General features: G+C 44.3%; 1 protein-coding gene across 1 annotated transcript in view; it reads right to left on the reverse strand.

The window, feature by feature from the left end:
- The window catches only part of ABCA13 (ATP binding cassette subfamily A member 13), a 409,559-nt gene extending 387,841 nt beyond the window's left edge, over positions 1-21,718 (reverse strand). Inside the window, exons 1-2 of the mRNA XM_055589635.1 lie at positions 21,516-21,718; positions 1,184-1,277 (exon numbers count right to left, since the gene is read on the reverse strand). Coding sequence (XP_055445610.1) covers positions 1,184-1,277; positions 21,516-21,584 — 163 coding nt within the window. The 5' untranslated portion in view covers positions 21,585-21,718. The remainder of the gene's footprint in view (positions 1-1,183; positions 1,278-21,515) is intronic.
- Between the last annotated feature and the right edge of the window lie 2,569 nt (positions 21,719-24,287).

Consider the following 24,287-nt stretch of genomic DNA (forward strand, 5'->3'; position numbering starts at 1 on the left):
CACCATCATCACCATCACCATCACCACCATCACCACCATCACCATCATTTTCATCACCATCACCACCATCACCATCATCACCATCACCATCACCACCACCATCATAACCACCATCACCATCATCTTCATCACCATCACCATCATCACCATCACCATCACCACCACCATCACCATAACCACCATCACCATCATCTTCATCACCATCACCACCATCACCATCATCACCAACACCATCACCACCACCATCATAACCACCATCACCATCTTCATCACCATCACCACCATCACCATCATCACCAACAGCATCACCACCACCATCATAACCACCATCACCATCTTCATCACCATCACCACCATCACCATCATCACCAACACCATCACCACCACCATCATAACCACCATCACCATCATCTTCATCACCATCACCATCATCACCATCACCATCACCACCACCACCACCATCACCATCATAACCACCATCACCATCAGCTTCATCACCATCACCACCATCACCATCATCACCAACACCATCACCACCACCATCATAACCACCATCACCATCTTCATCACCATCACCACCATCACCATCATCACCATCACCATCACCACCATCACCACCATCACCATCATCACCATCACCATCATCACCACCATCATAACCACCATCACCATCATCTTCCTCACCACCATCTTCACCATCACCACCACCATCACCATCATCACCACCATCACCATCATCTTCATCACCATCACCACCATCTTCATCACCACCATCTTCATCATCACCATCACCACCATCACCACAACCACCACCACCACCACCACCATCATCACCACCATCAAGCTGGTAAAATGAAATGCATCTATCCCACATTTACCTCTTCCTCTACTCTTTCTATGTTTATAATGACTTATATACCTATATCCTGAATTGAGACAGCTTAATTTAAGGAGTAAATCTATCTGTTATATTGGGCAAATGTGAATATCATTCTTAAGAGAAAAAACCTAAATAGATGCCTACTGGCATATATCCCAGAAATAGAGGTATAAACAAGAGAACACTATCCATTCATTTCACTCAGGATTCAGAATTTATAAAGAACAATAGAAAAAAAAAAGAATGCTGCATTTTATTCTCTAGATGTTGGTGATCAAAAAGTATAATAAAAATGAAACTCACAATTGTCTCTGTGTCTGGGAGGTTCTTGAAAACGAAGTACTGTCAGAATCATGAACAGGATACAAGGCCAGAAGAATTCAGCCAGGGAGAGCACCTGGAAAGTTGTCCAAAAAATTAGTGTCTAAATGAATCACAAAGCATTATGAGAGCTCCCCCTGTTGAAGGAGGGTTCGGAGGCCAGAGCAGGCTTCCCTTAAAGGAAGTCATTGTCATCCTTCCTGTGTGTCCCTGAGAACAATCATTTGAGCTGGGCCCCACAGAGATGGCCCGTGCTCACTGTATCTAGATCCACAACTGTCAGCAGCTTGTCCTTCTCCTCCCAGACCTGGCTTCTGTTCCTCCCCTTTTTCCTCACGTTTTTATTTATTGAAGAACTTATGACATTAAAGAAATTAAATAATTTCATCCATATTTCTCACACTCCAACAGACTTACTATTTTTATTTTTCTCATTTCTTTAACATGTCTGACTTTTCCACCCAAGTAGCTATTTTTCCAGGGTTGGTGGTGGCAGACACTTGGTTTCATCTTATGAATATTTTCACGTGTTGCCACACACTGTATTTAACTATCATCTTACTGGTTATGTAACATTCTTACAAATGAACACATCATAATTTACATCTTTTGTCAATAAATTTTTTTGTAAAAGTAATTTTCTTTTAAATCACTTTCTTGAGATTGGAACAGACTCTGAAAAGTCAGATTATTGGAGTCAAATCTATTGACACAGGTGGCAAAAGAGCCACTCATACGGATTGCAGTTATTTGTATAATCCTGAATTTTCAAAGTCAAAAGAAAAGGAACTAACATTGATACATGGAATTTAATTATTTAAGAAGGAAACACCCAAAGAATAGCCTAATGAAAAATTAATAGAAAATCCTCAATTATCACAAGATAATTTTTATTGCCAACATTCTTCACTTGGTTTCTGGTGCATAATGTTTTCTGTTGGCTTCCACTCAGTTTATAAATACAAAAGTTTATAGCCAGACACAGACCAAGCAAGGCACAGACCAATAATGGCACAGACAAAATCCTAAGAATCTGCAGGTTAAGAAGTTAAGGATGCTGTCAACATGAAAAAGCATGTCTTGTTCTTTCAGACTCCAAAATCATGATGCTTTGAACTAAAGTGAGCTTCCGGTCACTTTACTGCTTTGGTCTTTGACCTACCACAGCCCTACATCCTAGGCTTTGGTCCCAGCCTTTCCCCAGAAGTTCCAGCAGACTTTCTTCCTGGTCACCTGTGTGACCAGGTGAGCATATGTGGTCTGAAACCATAAAGACAAAACTCAGGTGGGAAAGAATGTTTCCACCCCTGGTGTAATTAAAGAAGAAAAGAAAGCACCCTCTTGGAAATGAGTCATGAGGAAGTATTTCTCGTGCTAGAAACTGTATCCTTATGGAAAGTTCTCTGAGAAAGTGCTGAAAACCAACACCACTTACACTGATACAAGAGAAATATTCAAGGGAGGGCACCCTCTGGCTCAGTTCAGTTCAGTCGTGTCTGACTCCTTGCGACCCCGTGGACTGCAGCACGCCAGACCTCCCTGTCCATCACGAACTCCCAGAGTTTACTCAAACTCATGTCCATTGAGTCAGTCATGCCATCTAACCATCTCATACTCTGTCGTCCCCTTCTCCTCCTGCCTTCAATCTTTCCCAGCATCAGGGTCTTTTCCAATGAGTGAGTTCTTTGCATCCAGTGGCCAAAGAATTGGAGTTTCACCTTCAGCATCAGTCCTTCCAATGAATACTCAGGACTGATCTCCTTTAGGATGGACTGGTTGGATCTGCTTGCAGTCCAAGGGACTCTCAAGAGTCTTCTCCAACACCACAGTTCAAAAGCATCAGTTCTTTGGCACTCAGCTTTCTTTATAGTCCAACACTCACATCCATACATGACTACTGGAAAAACCATAGCCTTGAATAGACAGACCTTTGTTGACAAAGTAACATCTCTGCTTTTTAATATGCTGTCTAGGTTGGCCATAACTTTGATCCCTCTGGCTTGAAGGATAGTAATTAAACCAAATTAATTGGTCAAACACTCTGCAGAAGAACTTAAGTCACCTGTTCATTCTCTGTAACAAATGAGTCATTTCTTGAAGTACAGGGATGGTGGGGTGTCTGTAATTAATTCTGGCTAAATATAAATGTGCAAGATTGAAAATATACCTCATATTAAACAATAACTTGACCTCATTAGGAAGAATAAATACATAATTAATTGGGGAGGTTAAAAAAATGTTAGTACTAAAATTTTTATTATTAATAAATAATAAAATGTTAATAACATTTTAAATAACATAATAATGATAACATTTATTATAACTATAATATAATTATTTTGTTATTAACTTTTTTATTTTATAATTTAAATAATAATTAAAAATAAATAATACAATGTTAAAAATAAAATAATAAAATTTTTACCAGTTGAGCCACCAGGGAAGCCCCCAATAATATAAGATAGCCTTTTTTTAAAACAAACAAATATAAAGAAAACTGAAAATGGCTCATAGAGTCAAGACTCATACAGACCCTTCTATTTCAACATTTATTTATCTGGTTGCACCAGGTCTTACTTGCGCACGTGGCATCCTTGGTCTTCACTGTGGCATGTGAACTGTTAGCTGCAACTTATGGGGTCTAGTTCCCCGACCAGGGATTGAACCTGGGCCCCTTGCGTTGGGAGCACAGAATCTTAGACACTGGACCATCAGGGAAGTCCCACCCTTTTTGATATTATAAATTCACAAATAGATGCATGGTTAGGGTATTCAAAAAGTACAGGAAGAATACAACCATTCTCCAAAAAGATTTACACAGTTTTCTTAACTCATTTTTTACAAACATAAATAAATGTAAAGAGTATTTTTAGAAACTATTTTTTTGGATCAGTACTTGTAAATCAGCCCCATTGTTTTTAAAGACGACATAAGAAGATATGGTAAATTTTAATTTATTTAACCAATCACCCAGTTATGGAATTTGCAAAGTTTTCTGTTCGGCACCAGTGCTATTGTGAGCTTTCTGTACATTTGGCTGACTTTTGTAAGTATATTTTTGAGGTATCACTGTTAAATAAGATTTTTGAGCCAAAGTATGTATGATTTTTTAATTTAGATTTTAATGGGTAGATATAACCAAAAACCATCAATAAAAATATTTTCTCCAACTTGTTTATATTAGACTTTTTATTGCCTAAATCTTTTTTGAAATATTTATTTATTTGGATCTTAGTTGTAGCAAGCAGGATCTCTCCTCACAGCACATGGACTCTCTAGTTGCGGCTCGAGGGCTCAGTAGTTCCAGCACTAGGGCTTAGTATCTCCACAGCATGTGGGATCTTAGTTCCCCAACCAGGAATTGAACCTGCGTCCCCTGCATCACAAGGCAGATTCTTAACCACTGGACCACCAGGGAAGTTCCTTGTCTAAATCTTTTAAGCAATCAGTTTATCAATCTTTTTATTTTTAGTATCTAGATTTTTTTCTCTACATATAAAAACCGCCATAATTTAAAGGATCTTGTCAAGGCCAAATTAAAATAGGCAATGGCAACTGTGAAATTATAAATACTTGTCATCCCAGTCATAAAATCAATGGCACATCTCTAGTTTCAAATGAGAATAATACTTAAAAAAAAAATAAAACTTAACCGCTCTCTCCTTGCGAGATGGCCCACACTCTGTGGGGTATGTTTCTCTCTAAATAAATCTACTTCTTATCTACCAATAAATAAATTGGTAGACTTACAATTGAAAAGTTTCTCTGAAGATCTTGAAATAAAAGTAAAACTCCAATTAAACGTAAAATTATAGTAACTCAGTTTTTTTAATTTACAAGGCAATCAGTGACCCCCTGAGAAGCAACGGTAGGAAAAATCTGCCACTGGTCTGAATGTGAACTTCCTTGGTTCAGAAGAGAACGATGGACGGCCCAGGTGTGCCGTGCGGCCGTGCCTTGTGAGTGAGTGACTCACCTCCTTTCACAGGACTATTTCTCCTCAAGCGCATAAAAGCAGCCTCTCCTGTCTCATCATGTTTTCCTGTCATGTTTTTCTCTTATGTGTTGTTATTGTCCTTGACTCTTGCTTTCGGGTTAATTTTTGTACTTCCCCAGGTCTCCCACGCTGCAGGCCCCCTGGCCACGGCTTCTTAGTGGCAGGAAGGGCTCCCAAAGCTGTTCCAGAGGCAGCCAGAAGGAGATGCTGCCGGAGGCCCCGCTCTCGAGGAAAACAGCCTTCTGGAAGCCCTACTAGTGCTCACGAAACAGGGACTGCTCTTCCAAACCACCACAAAGTCCCCTCTTCCTGCCGTGAGTGCCAGCAGAGAAGCTCTCACCAGAAGTGCCCAAATGCCTGTTCTGTAGCCCACATCCCACATCCCACAGTGACGCTTGTGGGAGCTCTGCCCTCAGGCCCCTCAGAACACCACGGCATTTGTGGGGAGCCCTTAACAACACCTACACACAAATGTACACATAAAGGAGCCCCGGGTGAAAAGGTATATTGAAATCTCCTCACAGACTTGTCCTTTTTCTGGACACCATAAGAGAGAGAAAAATTAAAAGACGCTAGAGGAGCTGGGGAGGGGGGTCACCTCTAAGTGGGGATCACCCACCAGGGCTCAGTCCCAGCACGGCCCAGAGTCTCCAGAGCCAGTGACTCTCCCCACCAGACACATCTCCCCACCACTCAGGTGCCCTGAAGGGATCCCCTTTTCTCCTGCTTCTGACCCCGGGAGTGAGGAAATTGCTGCCGGGGGTATTCAAATGACACAGAAAGTGAGCAAGGAGTTAACTGCTGGAGACGCTCCCTAGGCTGTACACAAAAATGAGGAAAGAACCCACAGTCAGAGAATAACTTCCCTAACTGGATAGGTGAATATGGTACAAAACCTCTAACAAGGTGTTGAAGGAGGGCTTCTCTGGTGGCTCAGATGGTAAAGAATCTGCCTGCAATGCAGGACACCCACATTTGATCCCTGGGTCAGGAAGATCCCCTGGAGAGGGGAATGGCAACTCCCTCCAGTATTCTTGCCTGGAGAATCCCATGGACAAAGGAGCCTGGCAGGCTACAGTTCGTGAGGTTGCAAAGAGTTGGACACAGCTGAGTGACAAGATGTTGAAAGAGAGCTGGGAGCACAGCGAGGCTAACACAACTGCACATCATCCCCACCAGCTCCCCAAGCCTCTCTCCTTCCTGCTGGAGAAATCTGGCACATGAAGGATTTGCTCAGGCGCTGCACCCGAGTTTGAGGGAGAAATCAAACTTGTCTCAGGTGTATGGAAAAGAGAGTCAAGGACAAATGCATCACCTGGGCTAAGCTGCCCAAGGATGAGTCAGATGAAAAGAAAAACAGCTGTCTAAACACTGGGAAAGGAGCAAAGCAAAAGACAGTCAAGGAGCATGACTGGCAAAGAAGCAACTCAAACAACACAAAGACTTTCTGTATACCTGTTTCACAAAGAACAATGTGAGAAGAACAAACATTCAGAAAATAAGAGCCTAGGAAAAAGATGCTAAATGAAAAAAGTGCTTACAGATCTAAGGGGAAAAAACAACAAAAAACATTACTGTGGAATTCTAAAGGATTTAGAAACCAAAAAAAAGAGCATAGACACTTGTTAAGTTTCATTTCTACGTTAGATAAACAGTTTGAGATAACAACAGTGAATTCTTAAAAAAAGTTTTAAAGGCAAAATATTAACACAAAAAGCTAATAGAATCAGCTTTGAAAAGCAAAAACTCCACAATATAATGGTAAGTACTATACTTAAAACAGAGAATCCAACAAATGTAATTAAAAATATGCTCAAAGATATAACAGTAGAATTTCCCTAAAAAAGAGAAAACTCTGATGAAAATTTTGTCTCAAGACTGAAAGAGTATGCTATAATTCAAAAAAAAAAAAAAAAAGCTGCAGTTGCCCTTGAGCTATTAAACGCCCAAGATGAAGGAAAAACAGTTCAGTTCAGTTACTCAGTCGTTTCTGACTCTTTGCGACCCCATGGACTTCAGCATGCCAGGCTTCCCTGTCCATCACCAAACCCCGGAACTTGCTCAAACTCATGTCCATCGAGTCAGAGATGCCATCCAACCAACTCATCCTCTGTCATCCCCTTCTCCTCCTGCCTTCAATCTTTCCCAGCATCGGGGTCTTTTCCAATGAGTCAGTTCTTCACATCTGGTGGCCAGGAGTTTCACCTTCAGCATCAGTCCTTCCAATGAATACTCAGGACTGATTTCCTTTAGGATCGACTGGTTTGATCTTGTTGCAGTCCAAGGGACTCTCAAGAGTCTTGTCCAACACCACAGTTCAAAAGCATCAATTCTTCGGTGCTCAGCTTTCTTTACAGCCCAGCTCTCACATCCATGCATGACTACTGAAAGAAATCATAGCTTTGACTAGACCGACCTTTGTCAGCAAAGTAATGTGTCTGCTTTTTAATATACTGTCTAGGTTGGTCATAACTTTTCTTCCAAGGAGCAAGGGTCTTTTAATTTCATGACTGCAGTGATTTTGGAGCCCAAGAAAAGTAAGTCTCTCACTGTTTCCTCATCTATTTGCCATGAAGTGATAGGACCTGATGCCGTGATCTTAGTTTTCTGAATGCTGAGTTTTAAGCCAACTTTTTCACCCTCCTCTTTCACTTTCATCGAGAGGCTCTTTAGTTCTTCGATTTCTGCCATGAGGGTGGTGTCATCTGCATATCTGAGGTTTTTGATACTTCTCCTAGCAATCTTGATTCCAGCTTGTGCTTCATCCAGCCTACCGTTTCTCATGATGTAATCTGCATATAAGTTAAATAAGCAGGGTGACAATATACAGCCTTGACGTTCTCCTTTTCCTATTTGGAACCAGTCTGTTGTTCCATGTCCAGTTCTAACTGTTGCTTCCTGACCTGCATACAGGTTTCTCAGGCAGCAGGTAAGTTGGTCTGCTATTCCCATCTCTTTAAGAATGTTCCAGTTTGTGATGATCCACACAGTCAAAGACTTTGGCATAGTTAATAAAGTGGAAGTAGATGTTTTTCTGGAATTCTCTTGCTTTTTCAGTGATCCAATGGATGTCGACAATTTGATCTCTGGTTCCTCTGCCTTTTCTAAATCCAGCTTTAACATCTGGACATTCAAGGTTCACATACTACTGAAGCCTGGCTTGGAGAATTTTGAGCATTACTTTGCTAGCATGTGAGATGAGTACAATTGTGCAGTAGTTTGAGCATTCTTTGGCATTGCCTTTCTTTGGGATTGGAATGAAAACTGACCTTTTCCAGTCCTGTGGCCACTGCTGAGTTTTCCAAATTTGGTGGCATATTGGATGCAGCACTTTCACAGTATCATTTTTTAGGATTTGAAATAGTTCAACTGGAATTCCATCACCTCCACTAGCTTTGTAGTGATGCTTCCTAAGGCCCACTTGATTTCGCATTCCAGGATGTCTGGCTCTAGGTCATACCTACGAAAATATCCACAGAGGAGGAAAGATACCTACCTGGCCTCAAACATGTCCTCAAAATATCCAGTGCTAGATAATGATGCATCAATATTTACAAAGTTCTAAGAGAAAGAAAGTGTGATAATCATATGATACGTAGCCAAAATGATCCTTAAATAAAAACCAACATACATACATTCACAACCATAAAAGAACACTGATTTTTTTTTTAATTAGAATATAATTGCTTTACAATATTGTGTTGGCATCTGCCATACAACAACATGAATCAGCCATAAGTATATATGCATCCCTGCCCTCTTGAACCTCCTCCCCACCCCTACCCTATCCCCCCCTCTAGGTTGTCACAGAGTTCCACACTGAGTTCTCTGTGTTATACAGCAACTTTCCACTAGCTATCTGCTTTACAAATGGTAATGTGTATGTTTCAATGCTACTCTCTCAATTTCTCCCACCCTCTCCTTTCCCAGACCAGACCAGAACAGAACATCCTGGTCTGTTCTCTATGTCTGCCTCTCTGTTCCCGCCCTGCAAATAGGCTCATCAGTACCATTTTTCTCGATTCCATATATATGCGTTAATATAAGGTATTTGTTTTTCTCTTTCTGACTTACTTTACTCTGTACAACAGGCTCTAGGTTCATCCACTCACTAGAACTGACTCAAACACGGTAAAAGAACACAGATAATTATTAACCATGAACCCTGAGGAGATAAAAAAGCTTAGCAATGAAATCCAGCTGAAATGAAAATGGGACCAAATTAAAAATCCAATATCACTTTGCTTCAAATATTATGCTGACCAGAACAATAGGGCAACACCTGCTGAAAAAAAATATAGTTTTATTGTATTGCTGATCTTACAGAGAGAGTAAAAAGAAATCTCCAAAGACCTGGAAAGAGGAACTGACCAAAAAAAAATTAATTAAAAAGAAATAAGAAGTCATGAGTTGAATCTTTAAGACCGAATTACAAAGGAGCAAGTTCCCTCAAGGGGATTGGAGAGAAAGCAGGTGAGGCAATATTTAAATAACTAATGGCTGAGAATTTTCCAGAACATATAAAATACATGAATTTCACTGATAAAGGAAATAGAACATGTATCAGGAAACAGAAATCCACATTAATAACTTCAAATACAGAAGTCAAAGAGATAATCTCAGCAGCAATTCACATAACAACATATGACCTCAAAGGAATATGAGACTTACAAAAACTCACGTATAGCAGGAAACCAGAAGAGAATTAAATATCTTTAAATTCCTTGGAGAAACTTGGTTGATCTAGAATTGTGTACCCAGAAAACTCATCTCTCAAAAATGAGAGTAAGTTTCAGATAACCAGAAACCAGTTTATTCAACATAAAGATATAGAACAGATGAAAGCAGAGATGAAAAATATACAGTTAGGTAAATAATAAATGAACTACAGTAATATCAAACAGGAGACTTGAAGACACAGAGTATTACTATACACAGAGAGGATCACTACATAATAAAAGAGGTCTTACAATAGGAAGCTATAAAATGTTATGCATTTATATGCTTAACAAATGTAGCCAATATACATAAAGTAACAATCGATAGAAATACAGGGACTGAATCCAGGTCACAGCAAGGAAAGAGCAGACTCCAGACCACTAGACCACCAAGGAACTCGCTATATTGGACTAGTTTTAATTTATAAAAAAAGATTCAACATAAGACTTACTTTTTGAAAAGGTATTACAGTTGTTTTCCAAAGGTGTGTTCAAGACTGCTTACGTACGTACGTACGTGAAGTCGCTCAGTCGTGTCCGACTCTGCGATCCCATGGACTGTAGCCTACCAGGCTCCTCTGTCCATGGGATTTTCCAGGCAATAGTACTGGAGTGGATTGCCATTTCCTTCTCCAAAGGATCTTCCCAACCCAGGGATCGAACCTGGGTCTCCTGCATCGTAGACAGATGCTTTACCTACAATAGCATTATTTGTGAATGGAAAAAAATTGGAGGAAGTCATGCAGGAAAAAAAGGAAGAACAGGAGGATGGATCAATAAAATACTGGTGCACTAGAGCTGTAAGCAAGTGAACGAATTCCCTCATTAGGCGGCGCGTACAGCTCACAGGGCTGGGGAAACAGCAAAGAACGCATAGGACCAGAATCCTCGCCCGGAAGGAAGGCGTGAGCGCCTCTGAAAGCGTGTGGAGCCCAGCCTCCAGCCCACACAGGGAGGCAACGAGGCAGACACCGCCGAAAAGAGGACCAGGCCTTCCTCCAACCGTTTGTGGTCATCGCCCTGAGTGCTCAAGAGTGCTCATTCATCCATCCCTTTATCCTCCCAACATCGGTGAGGTAGGAAACACGCACTGGCTTCACGCACTGGGGACCACAGAGAAAATTCTTTTCCCTGGAGCCCCTGAACCTGTTTGTGATGGAACCTGAATCTGGAGACTGAGCCTCATGCCTGCAAATTAAATACGCTAACTTTCCATCCCACTTGAACAAAATATCTTACGGACTGAGTTTAAACCCTTTTTTAAAACCTCCAAGTTGCTCTGGTAACATGTGGGTTTGATTATGGCTGAAAAGCACAAAGAATAAAATACTTGGGGACAAAAAGCAAAATTGTAAACAAATGAAGGAGGAAAGAGGGTCCTTGGAGGGAGGAGTAGGTCACGAGATCTCAGAGATCTCACTGGCTGAGAAGAAGAAAACAGCCTAATAAGGTTCAAATATCAAGGAAGCTGAAGTCCAACCTATAATTAGGCTGCCGCCCTTTTCCTTGGAAACAAAGGGCTTTACGATAAGGGTGAAATTCTATTGTGTCTCTTTGGAATGCTCAGGTTTCTGGATGCCAGGCACTCAGGAAAGGAGACTTTCCCAGAAGTATTATAAGGTCCCTGCTATAAAACACTGCAAGAGAAGGGGTTCAGACAAAGAATAAGCCAAAGTCCAATGGCAACCATCAGCTGAGTTGGTCCAAGTCCACCGCTGCTCAGAACCAAGTCTTCTGACAGTCCTTCAGAGTGTAAACTTCCTGGCCAAGAGGAACTTTTGCAAACCTTTAAGTTGGTTATGGAGTTAGTTTGGTACTGAAAGGGAGAAATGAATAAACTCTCTCTATCCTTGATTTTTTGAGCTTTATATTGAAAAACAATTGTTTTTCTTTCAAACCCGTACATTAAGCATTCATTTAAATGCATATAGCTGATTCACTTTGCTGTACAGCAGAAACTAAGGCAACATCGTAAAGCAACTATACACCAATAAAAATTAATTTAAATTTTTTTTAATTAAAAAAATAAACATTCATTAGACAGTTCCTTCTTTTCAGTACTGGTGGGGAGAGTTTGGAGTGTGTCATAAAAATGAATGAGAAATAAATTCTTCCCTCAAGGATTCAAAGGAAACACGCGAACAGATCACCCAAGTTAAAGGGAACACTGTTAGGAGGCACACGTTGGTGCATCCTTTCCAGAAGTCAGGTGAATTATTTGTTTCAAAGCAGTAGATGTGCAGACGTTTTGAAACAAAAATTCCAATTCAATGGATGCTTCTAAGGAGACAATTGGAAAAATACCTACCCCAAAAAATTGATTTTGATATTGTTTCCTGCCACAGCTAAGTCATACAGAAGGCTACAGCCTCAAGGAGGCAAAGGTTTCAGGTGAGGAAAAAGGCAAAGCGAAGCACATCCAGGGATTGATTGCTCCATCCTCAGGGACACAGATGGCCAAGATTACCACAAGGCACAGGAGAGGAGGGCTGAGACCACCCTCTCCCCACAAGCACCCACTCACACCAAACACAATTCTGACCCAAATTTAATTGGTACCATTTTTAACTCAAAAACGATGCTAAAATATAATTGGTGAGCGTATATGCTCCAAAAGCAAAGATGAGCTGTGAAAGATTATAATTCTACAAAAACAGTATAATAGAACATACTGAAGTATACGCGCATGAGTCAGTTGCTCCGTTGTATCGACTCTTTGTGACCGCACAGACTATGGCCTGCCAGGCTCCTCTATCCATGGGATTTCCCAGGAAAGAATACTGGAGTGGGTCGCCATTTCCCCCCTCCAGGGGACCTTCCTGTCTCAGGGATCGAATCCGAGCCTCCTGTGTGTCCTGTACTCAGGCGGATTCTTTACCTGCAGAGCCATCAGGGAAGCCCATATTAAAGTATAGATACTTTTTAAAAAATGAAACTGGTGCAAGAACAGATATGCATGGAAAGTTCATGAAACAGCATGGGAAGTCCAAAATAGACTCAACTATGTTTCAAAACATATGACAAAAGAACCTTTTTGGCTCAGGGAGGCAAGGAAGCATTCAACCATACTGTTGGGCCACCTGAACTTGGACTCTGTCACAAAGATAAACTAAAGTCTTATACAGTGCTCAAATGTGCACTCTGAGTAGACAGAAGTCTAGAACAGTACATTCAATAGTAGAAAAACTAGAAGGCAGGAGGAGAATGCTGGTCAAACCTAAGGATGAATGAAGTATGAAATTCCTGCAGTTTGGGAATTACAAAAGACTTCAAAGAGAAACAGAGACAAGACACACAAATTCAATCTGAATAGTAAAAATAAGGAAACACAAAAAAAGAACAACAAGCTGTAGAAACTGGTAATACATGTAGCGAGGTCTTAATAACCAATGAGCAAGAGAAATTGCCAAGCCTCTAATTATGAAATTGGAAGAGGGACTTCCCTGGTGGTCCAGTGGCTAAGACTCTCAGTGCTGGGGGCCCAGGTTCAATCCCCGGTCAGGGAACTAATCCCACGTGCCACGAGTAAGATCCACATGCTGCAACTAAAGATCTTGTACACCGCAACTAAGACCCAGCGCAGCAAAATAAATTAAAATAAATAAAATTTGTTAAAAGAAACTGGAAGAGAACAGGCAGTTTGTATGCAACTATATATATATATGTGTATGTGTGTATATATATATATAAAACGCTCCTTCTTACACTAACCCTCAAGGTAGACTATTGAATAAGCCTTCCTATGCACACATAGATGACACACACACTCTAATAGCTGGAGAACGACAGGGCCATGAGGCAGAACCTGGACACACTGCTGGCGTCACGGGACTTGACATCCCTTCTGGAGAGAAGCCACTGACAGGTAGCACAAACCCTCGAGATGGATGGTAATTTGATTTCCCTTTGGCTTATCTTGCTATTTTGGATTTATTCTAAGACTTACTTTTTCAGCAGGCTGGGAACGAGGGAGCCACCTCAGGAGGGGAGCTCACGCTCTGTGTGTCTGGGTCTGACACCACACCAGCTGTGAGACTGACAGATTATAAGGCTGCACTAGAGACAGGGCCCTCGAGCAGCTCCCCATGGAGATGGCCAAACCATCCCCAGCAAGAAAGATTTCCTAATCCTTGTTGTTTGTAGTGTCTTGTCCTATTCAGCCATACGGGTGCAAACTTTCTGGAACTCAGCTGCTCTGCTGCTGCTGCTACTAAGTCACTTCAGTCATGTCCGACTCTGTGCAACCCCATAGACAGCAGCCCACCAGGCTTCCCCGTCCCTGGGATTCTCCAGGCAAGAACACTGGAGTGGGTTGCCATTTCCTTCTCCAATGCATGAAAGTGAAAAGTGAAAGTGAAGTCGTTCAGTCGTATCTGACTCTTAGCGACCTCATGGACTGCAGCCTACCAGGCTCCTCTGTCCATAGGATTTTCCAGGCAAGAGTACTGGAGTGGGGTGCCATTGCCTTCTCCACTGGAGTGGGTTAGCCCTCAACAAATAAACCTTGCACATGTTTTTTGAAGGTGTTCACTGGAGGAACTCAGGAGGAAGCCCTGGGGTCCCCAGCAGTGAGGCTCCAGACCCAGGCAGTGAAATGAGACCGAGAAAACCTGCCAGGCAGGCTGTGGCGAGACCAGGCAAGTCTGGATCCTGATCTAAAGAAGGTGATAGTCTGAGGCCACTGGGCTGGGCAGCACGACCCAGACCCAGGCTAGAGGAGATGAGCAGAGGAGGGACTCCCTGCTCACAGGTCCACCCTGGTCACAGCACAACTCTGCTTTCACTCCCAGGTTTGCTGTTTTGGCAGCCCCTTGCCCCACACTCAGCTGGGATTCTGCAAGTCTGAGGCAAAGCTCAAGATTCGATGCAGGCACCCTGCCTCCGCTTCCCTCCAACCGGCCCTAAGGAACGATTCTTTTCCAAATTGGCAGTGGGAGAGACTAGGGTATCCAGGTCAGACTCTTGCCAGGAGCTTCAGCTTCAAACCAGTCCTTGCTGGTGAGCGCACACCAGGACCAGGGCGCACGGGTGTGACGAGAGCAGTAGGTGGGCAGGAAGGAAAGGTCCCCAGCAGGTGAGAGCCAAGGGGAGAGGAGATGCATGTGGAGTGGAGAGCGCAGAGCTGACCTCGGACCGAGGCCCTACAAAGTGGCCCCTGGATCCTCGGCTGGCAAAGGTGCTCTTCAGTCTAGAAGGTTCCCCAGGAGGCAGCCTCAGCTCCAAGACAATTGCATCAATCAAGCCCCAATGTCCTCTGCCTCTGTCTCTGCAGTTATTGTTACCAGGAGGTCAGGTTGGTTTGTTTGTTTTTTTTTCAGTCTATCTAATCATTGCAAAATCTAGGCCTATCCAGGCTAAAGAAAACAACTAAATAAACCAAGAAGCTCTAGGATTTCCATCAAATAAGAAGGAAGCACTTGTTCTGTGGTTTTCAGTTGATTTTTTTCCCCACAGAAGCTAACCCACCATCCTAGAAACAATCTTCCCCGTGAAGATCTTGTCATTTTCCCTCCCATATGAAAGAAAGTAAAAGTGTCAGTCACTCAGTGATGTCCAACTCTTTGTGGCCCCATGAACTGTAGCCCACCAGGCTCCTGTGTCCATGGAATTCTCCAGACAATAATACCAGAGTGGGTTGCCATTTCCTTCTCCAGGGGATCTTCCCAACCCATGGATCGAACCCACGTCTCTTGTGTCTCCTGCATTGGCAGGCAGGCAGCTTCTTTATCTCTAGCACCACCTGGAAAGCCCCTCCCTTTAATATGCTGGTAACCATTTTAGCGAAAGAGTGAAGCAAAGAGATGTGTTTTTTCACCCTGACAGACAATCAAATTGAAAAATGAGAAACTGGATGCCTTGCTTTTGAAATCCCGTCAGTTTCCCATACCTTAAAAAGACTGGATATTCTTACATTCTTAAACTCAGGCAGTGACGCAGGACAACAGGAAAACCTCCAGCCAAAGAAAACCCTGAATAAGCGGCTTCCTTTGTAAGCACTCCTGAAGCACCCTTCAAAACCACCTTTTGTTCCATTGTTTATTTAATCACCAGTGCTTTGAAAGACCATAAGGGAGGAAAACCGAGCTACAGCCAGAGACCAAGAAGCAAATTAAGATAAATCAGAACGAAAGAAAGGGCTCTGCTGAGATCATGATTATGACAGGAGGGGCAAAGCAAACAAACCCAAACAGCCTAGTTTGGGACTGCCCCACACTGCAAGGATGCCTGCGTTTTGATACTCCCTTGTTTCCTAGATCAGTGCTCTGAGTAAACTGAAAACACATGCAAATGACCTTTGCTGACCTTCCCTTCCCTGGGTTTGTTTCCTCCCAGGGCCCAGGGCAACCAGGCCAGCCCTGAGGACCCCACAGACGTACACAGAGGCAACGCCCAGTAGAAAGATGGTCAGCTTTGTCTCTTTCAATTCAGTTCAGTTCAGTCGCTCAGTCGTGTCCGACTCTTTGCAACCCCATGAATCGCAGCACTCCAGGCCTCCCTGTCCATCACCAACTCCCGGAGTTCACTCAGACTCACGTCCATGGAGTCAGTGATGCCATCCAGCCATCTCATCCTGTGTCGTCCCCTTCTCCTCCTGCCCCCAATCCCTCCCAGCATCAGAGTCTCTTCCAATGAGTTTGTCTCTTTAGCTGGACAGAATTCTTCTGAATGGTTTTCCAGTTTTAATAACAAGGAGATCAAACCAGTCAATCCTAAAGGAAATCAACCCTGAGTATTCATTGGAAGGACTGGTGCTGAAGCTGAGGCGCCAATACTTTGGCCACTTGATGCAAAGAGTCTATTCATTGGAAAAAACCTTGATGTAGGAAAGATTGAGGGCAGGTGGAGAAGGGGGCAACAGAGGAGGGGATGATTGGATGGCATCACCGACTCAATGGACATGAGTTTGAGCAAATTCCAGGAGATGGTGAAGGGACAGGGAAGCTTGGTGTGCTGCAGTTCACGGGGTTGCAAAGAGTCAGACACAACTTAGCGACTGAACAGTACAAAACCAGCAAACATCAACCTCTAAGACTTAAGTACTTTTCCAAAAGAAATAAGAGCTTCTTTACTTTCTGGGACTTGATGTCTATAATTTTTCACAATTCTAGAAATATACAGAAATTGTGACTCAGCTGGTAAAGAATCCACGTGCAATGCAGGAGACCTGGGTTCAATCCCTGGTTGGGAAGATCCCCTGAAGAAAGGAACAGCTACCCACTCCAGTGCTCTGGCCTGGAGAATCCCATGGACCGTATAGTCCATAGGGTCGCAGAATCAGACACGACTGAGTGACTTTCAATTCACTTCACATGTTGTTTCTCAAAGGAAATTATTCTTTAACACCATGTTAGGCTTTTAGCACCTGAAATCTCAAAGAAATATGAGGGATTTGTTCTGTAAAGAAAACACAGACACGTGCACACAAAAATCCTCGGGTTTCAAGGAATTAGAGCTGAGATTGTGTTTGCTCTTTACATGTTAAAGAGAAGTGGGATCCGGGGGGCGTTTTAAGGACCAGGCCCTAAGGCACAGGTAGACAAAAGCCTAGATGGGAGGTAGACAGAGTCCAGATGCAGCCTGGAGTGCGTGGTCTTCCTGGGGGTTTGCTAGAGGGAGGCTTGAAGCTTGAACTTGCCCCCGCTTCTTGTATCAGGGGCTTCCTGTAGCCAAGCCGGAAGGAGCAGCCCTGGCGAAGACACCATAAATCTGTACAAGAGGTGTGCGTTTTACCACATAGGTGGTCCTTTACGGCAAGAAGACAGCCCTTTACGTGTGGGCATGGGTCTGGATGTGTGTCGACAGGCAGAAGTGTGTTGTTGGTGAAATGGTAACCAGGAGAGTGTTATTCTTTCCACCAGCTCCCTTCAACCCACAGCTGGGAGTGGACCATGGATTTACAGGATGAACGTGTCCTTGCAATAAACCACACTCCAAGCCCCCTCTGTTAGCCGAGTCTCCAGTAAAAGCTCACCAAAGCCCAAAGCTTGCACTAGTCTTCCTTCAGGAGTCAGGAGTTAGAGGCTGGTCCAGCTGGGGATGGAGTTGGCAAGGGTGAGGGGAGTCACAGGAGGTGAGCTTCAGGGCAGAAAGGAAGGTTCCCACAGGTGCAGAGCACAGGAGGCAACCTCAGCCCAGAGCCGGTCACCGCTCCACGAGCCACAGGCTGCCTGGAGGAACGGAGCCATCTCTGGTGAGCAAGCACTGCTCAGCCTCTCCTTAATAAAGCACAGAAAAACCTCAAAGACTGCAGAGCTGGGAGACATCCAAGCAGTAGACACTTGGCTTACATTATCTGGTTCTTGTTATTAAATTATTAAAATGAGACTCAGTGGACAGATCGACTTACAGACAAAAATATAAAAATGAATACATAAATTCAGGTGGAAAAGCATGGCTTACTGCCAGGAGATATTTGTCAGTGTTGGAAAGCTTTCTTAGAAGTATCCCACCTGGTCTCCCCTGGGGCCACTGCCAACTGCCGTTGACCTGCCCAAAAGCAGGTGTCCTACATCTGAACCAGAAACCTGCTCCAGGAAATTCCTTCCAGAGCAATGAGTCAGCATGAGACACATCCTTCAGGCACCAAGAAGTTATTCTCACTAGTACACTGGGAGGAATGTTCATACCCAACACCAGGATACAGTTGGATAAATTATGCCAACTGTATAAACTTCTGTCCAACTGATAAACTACTGTCCAATAAAACCATTAAATATGAAGACTAAGCAGCAACTTTTAAAATATTGTGATTCAATGTTAAGTGAAAAAGAAAGCTAGCATTTTAACCACGTAAAAATGTCGTATAACACCTACCAAATGACAAGACCACAAAAGTAACAGACACATTTGGATAATGGAATTTTAGGTGATTTTTAAACTTTTCCTTATTGTTATGATGCTGTTTGTGTAATAAATAACATTCAAGAGAAAAAGTAATTTAAAGTAGGTATAAAAATGTGCTTGTATTAAAACCGACTTTTCCCAAAAACAGTAGCATTTCAAAAATCTATAAAACTAAGAATTAATATAAGTGTGATGGGTCTTATTCATTCATTCCATACTATTCCTACTATTTTTCTCTGTTTGAAATGTCACTAATAAAAGGTTTCTTAAAGGAACTATAATAATAAAATCTAATAAAAATGAAGGGATTTTTAAAGTAAATATAAAGAAACATGCTTCTCTCAGTGGTATGCTCATCTTACATGCAGTGTCAATTTTTATTCACTAAGGAAACATTTATTTGAGGCCATGTAGTCACTCAGTTGGATTGGCTACCCCCATGCTGTTTCTGCCGACACCCCATTCTCATAGTCAGGAAGCTGCTGTGAACAAAGAATTTACAGATGACCATTGGGGACCAGGAGGAAGCTGTGAGAAGTAGGTCAAAGACATTCGCCCAGAGGGGCCCTGGCCTCAATCTGTGCAAGGCCATCGCGTGAGATGTGAACTCCTCCTTGCGTGTGGTCCCCAGGGCTCCATTCCAACCCACTCATGCGGCAGGAGCCACAAGTTGCCCTTGGATCTCTCTCCTCTCTCAGTCCTCTGGGTCACCTCCCACCTCCCACCCCACCCGGATGTCCAAGACCCCCACCTCTACCATCTCTGAAACTGGCCAAATAAGAAAACAGGTCTCACTCCTATGCTAGGCGTTGCTGTGAACACATGACACGCACCGACTCTAATCCTTCACTCTCTCTTCACCGGGAGGAAATCTGCCTCCACAAGCGAAGGAGTGAGGGCGAGGTGGGACGTGCTCTCAGCACCAAACCCTGGGGTCATCAATACTCCTTTGCTGTTACACACAGCGCTGCAGTGCAGGACTGTGTGCAAACAGCTCTTCCCATTTGTGCAGGGACATGTGCGGAATATTTCCCCAAAGGCGGGTTCATTACACACACGCCTGTAAACCCCATCACTTTCTCTGTCCTAACCTGTAGCTCCATGAGAGCAGGGCACACCTTTGGCAGCTTCAGCAGGCATCTGTTATTAGCACACAGCAGAGATGCAATAAATAGTATATTCCTCTCTTCTTTCACTCATTCAATAAATAGTTATTGAACACCGGTTTTGTTCCAAGCACTGTTCTGGGTGCTGGGGAATATGTTGGTGAACAAATCAGAAAAAACTCTCAGCTCTAAGGGACCTGACAATCTAATGTGAGTTCCAGAGCAAATGAACCAATCAGTAAATTCATGATGTGTTATGAGGTGATAAATACTAAGAAAAATAAGGCAAAGAATGATGGGCTACAGGAGCTACCACTGAAATGAGTGGTCAACAGACCAATACATGCATAAAATATTTCTGATGAGGATATTTATTTCAGCAGCACTCAGTCATGAAAATATTTAAACAATTCAAGGGTCTGATAATGAAGGAGAGACAGGCCTGCCCTACTGAGCTGTTCTGAGCTTTAAATCAGTTGACAAAAAGCAGAAAGTGTGGAGCCTGAGAACCTGACTTCTACCCACAACTTTCTTTCAGAGGAAAATAGGCTTCATTCCCCCAAACCAACTAAATGTCAATAAAATCTTCTTTTCATAAATTGAAAACCACTTTCACAGACACCAGTGAGAGCACTGACAGTTCATCAAGAGCAAAGTCTGACTTGTTAGTTTCTGACCTTCAAAATTCTGCGCAAATTTCCAACTGAAATCATTTTCATCCTGAAGATCTTTGCATGAGAAAGAAAGCATCTTTTCAAAACATTTTTTACATTATTTTGAGGAAGCAAGAATATTTTGCAGATGAGGATTTAGCAAAATGAAATTCAATGTCAATCATTGAATTTCTTCCAAAAGAAGAATTGGTCAGCAATACACACACACACACACACAAACTCCACATGCTAAGTGTGGACCTTAAAATCAGAAAGGATGCAGATATTACTGCAGGTCTACTTCTACTGGAAATGACATTTCCAAGTGTTCATTTTAATCTTGTAGCATTAGGAATAAAGCATAGTCTAATAATAGGAATTATTAAATTAAAGCATAGGAATAAAGTGAAGTGTAAAAATAAGCCATTGATTCTACTTCATTAAAACACACCTGTGCAGGATATTTATGTAGCATCAGCACAAATTTGGTTTGAACAAGTCCAGTCTTCTTAGGAGAGCCTTGCTCTGCAATTTGGATGCAGCCCCCAAGAGATGTGGATTAGCACTAAACATACACCATAAAAGAATAATAGAATGGATGCTTCTTGCCAATTCTGGTTACCTAGGCTGTGTAGCCTCCTGGTTTGCAGTCCATACCTGTGATGTTCTGTTTATGCATTAAAAGGATGTAATGCCCTGTCCTTTCAACCAGAAGATTTGCAGTTCAATTTTTACCACAGATGCTCAAAGTACCAAGTACAGTTCAAATTCTCTTTAAAAAAAAAAAAAAAGTTTTTCTAAATTAGCAGTTTTCTGACCCAATGCTGCAGATGGTCAGGAAGGCTCAGCTTTTGTTAATAATACTTTAGCCTGGGGGGTAGGTTCTGGATTTCAATAATCCAGTGTCCGCAGTTTCCTAAGTGAACCAGACCAGCCCCTCGCCCGCACCTCACCAGCCTCTGTGACCCCGGAACCCTGCGGACACGCAGCACTCACCCGGTGCCTGACCCTGCACAACCAGTTCTTCCAGACCAGGGCCCGGAACTGGCGACCCACTCGCCCCATGCCTGCCCTCCAGGGCGCTCAGGACTCCAGCCCCAAGCACCCGGCTTATATTGGCCTCCTGGGCGAGGCCGGTGCGGATTAGTCAATTCCAACAAAAGTGAGTGATGCAAGACAACCTGCAGGTGACTGAACAAGGCGGGCATCGAATGTCCTCCTGCTCTGCGTGTGTTGAGAAATCTTACCTTCTCACTCAGTCCAGCGTCGGGGAGAGTGGGGCTGCAGAGGCAGCCTCCGGGCCCTGTAGGCACGCGCACTTTCAAGCACCCACGCAGCTGCGGAGCGCAGGGCCCGGAGCAATGCTCACATTAGCGCTGCCCCTTTTCCCCTTGATGTTAACCGGATGGAGTAACCCCTGCCCGCCCCTGAAACCCCCGCTATCACACCAATCCACAACAGGCTCCATTTAGGACGCCCGGTGGCAGATCATCAGTGGGAAAGAGATGGGAGGACCGAGGGAAGCAGTGTAGGTCTCCGGGGGATGGAAAGAACATGCTTCAAGTTCCGCTGAGCTGTCACGCCCCGCTTAATCCACGTGTTTCATCTGTTTTCCCCCAAAAGCGCAGGGGGCCTGGCTGACCTCTCCTGGTTCTGTGAGTAAACCCCCTATGCTCTCCCATCTGTAATTTATCGCTGCCCCTGGAGAAAAGCAACCGACAGAGCTCTGGGCACGCCGTGGAGAGCAGTGAGAACCAGCAAGCTGCGCAGCCCGGCTGATTTCCCCACACCTTTAGCTTCCTAACCAGCTGGAGATTTCAGCTGGGCAGCACTTGCTCCATCCTCCTAGTGGCCAAGGCTCCTGGGTTCCTGTGGACTTGGTGTTGTGGTCAGGAGGATGTCAGGCAACCAGATTCCTGTGGTCTTCCATTTCATAAAACCATTGTCTCAAGCTACCAACGCTTTATCAGTGGGCTTTGCAACAGCAAAGGGCACAGGCTTCAGCAGAGTCAATTATCCTACAAACCTATTTTTTAAAAGAACATCATTTTAAAACGGTATTCTAGAGGACTTCCCTGGTGGTACAGTAGTTAGGGTTCTGGGTTTCCAACGCAGAGGGTGCAAGTTCCACCCCTGGTTGTGGACTAAGATTTCACATTGCTGTGCAGGAGACCAATACATAAATAAAAATTTAAATGTTCTTTTATTTGTTGGGCTTCCCAGGTGGCGCTAGTGGTAAAGAGGAGACTCAGGTTTGATCCCTGGGTCGGGAAGATCCCCTGGAGGAAGAAATGGCACTCTGCTCCAGGATTCTTGTCTGGAGAATTCCATGGACAGAGGAGCCTGGCGGGCCACAGTGCATGGGGTTGCAAAGAGTCGGACACAAGTGAGGGTCTGAGCACTTTTTTTATTTGTAACCCAGGTTGAAGCACCAAATTGAAGGTCATGGGGGTGGAGGGGAAGCGCACAGTCCTGCCTGATGCTCCGGCCACAGGTGCCTCCACTCCTCCCTAAAACCCAACCCTTTTGCAGACAACACTTCACATCCCAGGGGACTGTCATTCTTCTCAAAAAATCCAGTGTAAGGAAAAGCCCCCAAGCATGGAGCTTCCCCAATTTCATCTCATAGCAGCCAGTGCTCTGCTCACTCGCATGTGGCTTCACTCATCCTTCTCTGGAACCATGCCATGAGCGTGGCATTCAGGTCCCAATTGCACCAGTGAGGAGGGGTTGCTGCCAGCGCCGCTGTCCAAGATTCAAAAAGTGACTTTTAGTTAAACAGAGAATTGCCAGGTGACTATGAAATTCCAGTGCTAAGTATAAACCACTACGAATCCAAATAGGGAACTCATCTGGGTCCAGGCACACCCACGTCCACTGAGCACATTCACAACTGCCAAAAGCTGGAAACACTCATGTCCAGGAAGCCACGAGTGGATCAACACATGTTGGTAGATACATGCGTGTAACAGAGTGAAATGCAGACACCACAATAACACTGAGGGTACCCAGTGGAGGAAGGCGGACAGGAGAGGCCACACGTGTGAGTCCTGCACACGGGAGTGGGCAGAGGAGACAAAACCACTGAGCTGAAGCCGGGGAGAGGGCTGGAGCGGAGAGATGGGGAGGCGAGGTACCGGTGCGGGTCGCAGGTCAACCTCCCCAGGGGAGGCCGCGCTATGGGACCAGGTAACAGAGGTGGTCGCACCCTGCGGATGCACTGTTCACTGTCAGATGATCAGTTTTATGTCACGTGCCCGTGTCCCTCAGGGAGTTACTTTTCAGAGACTGTCCCGACTCGTCTGTCCTCAGCCACCGGGACGCGCTTACCCGGGGATGAGGTGGTGCGGCGCGGCCGGAGAGCCAGCGTCTGATCCTGGGAGCTTGGACCACGCTGGCCCATCGCGGGGCCAAATCTGTGGATTTGCCGCGTCCACGTCCCCACGAGTCAGGCGGGAGCGGCTGCGGTTGGTTCGCCTGAGCGAAGCCAGGCGGACGCCCCTCCCAGACGGTGCCCTCCCTCCCTGGCGCTCCGCACAGCTGCCCCCGGGGACCGCGGCGGCTCCCCGCGCGCACACATGTACACACACAGGCACACAAACACAGAAGAACGTACATGCACGCACCCCCAGGTGTAGGCACACGGGCACGCACGTGCACACGGAGATGTGGCGGCCCCACGGCCAGCCTGCTGCTCCAGCTCGTGGGCGGAGGGGATACCGCCCGCCTACCCGACCCGTCCCGGCTCGCCCTCCACACGGGGCGCAT

The sequence above is a fragment of the Bubalus kerabau genome, chromosome 8 (assembly GCF_029407905.1).
Source record: "Bubalus kerabau isolate K-KA32 ecotype Philippines breed swamp buffalo chromosome 8, PCC_UOA_SB_1v2, whole genome shotgun sequence".
Taxonomy (NCBI): Eukaryota; Metazoa; Chordata; class Mammalia; order Artiodactyla; family Bovidae; genus Bubalus; species Bubalus kerabau.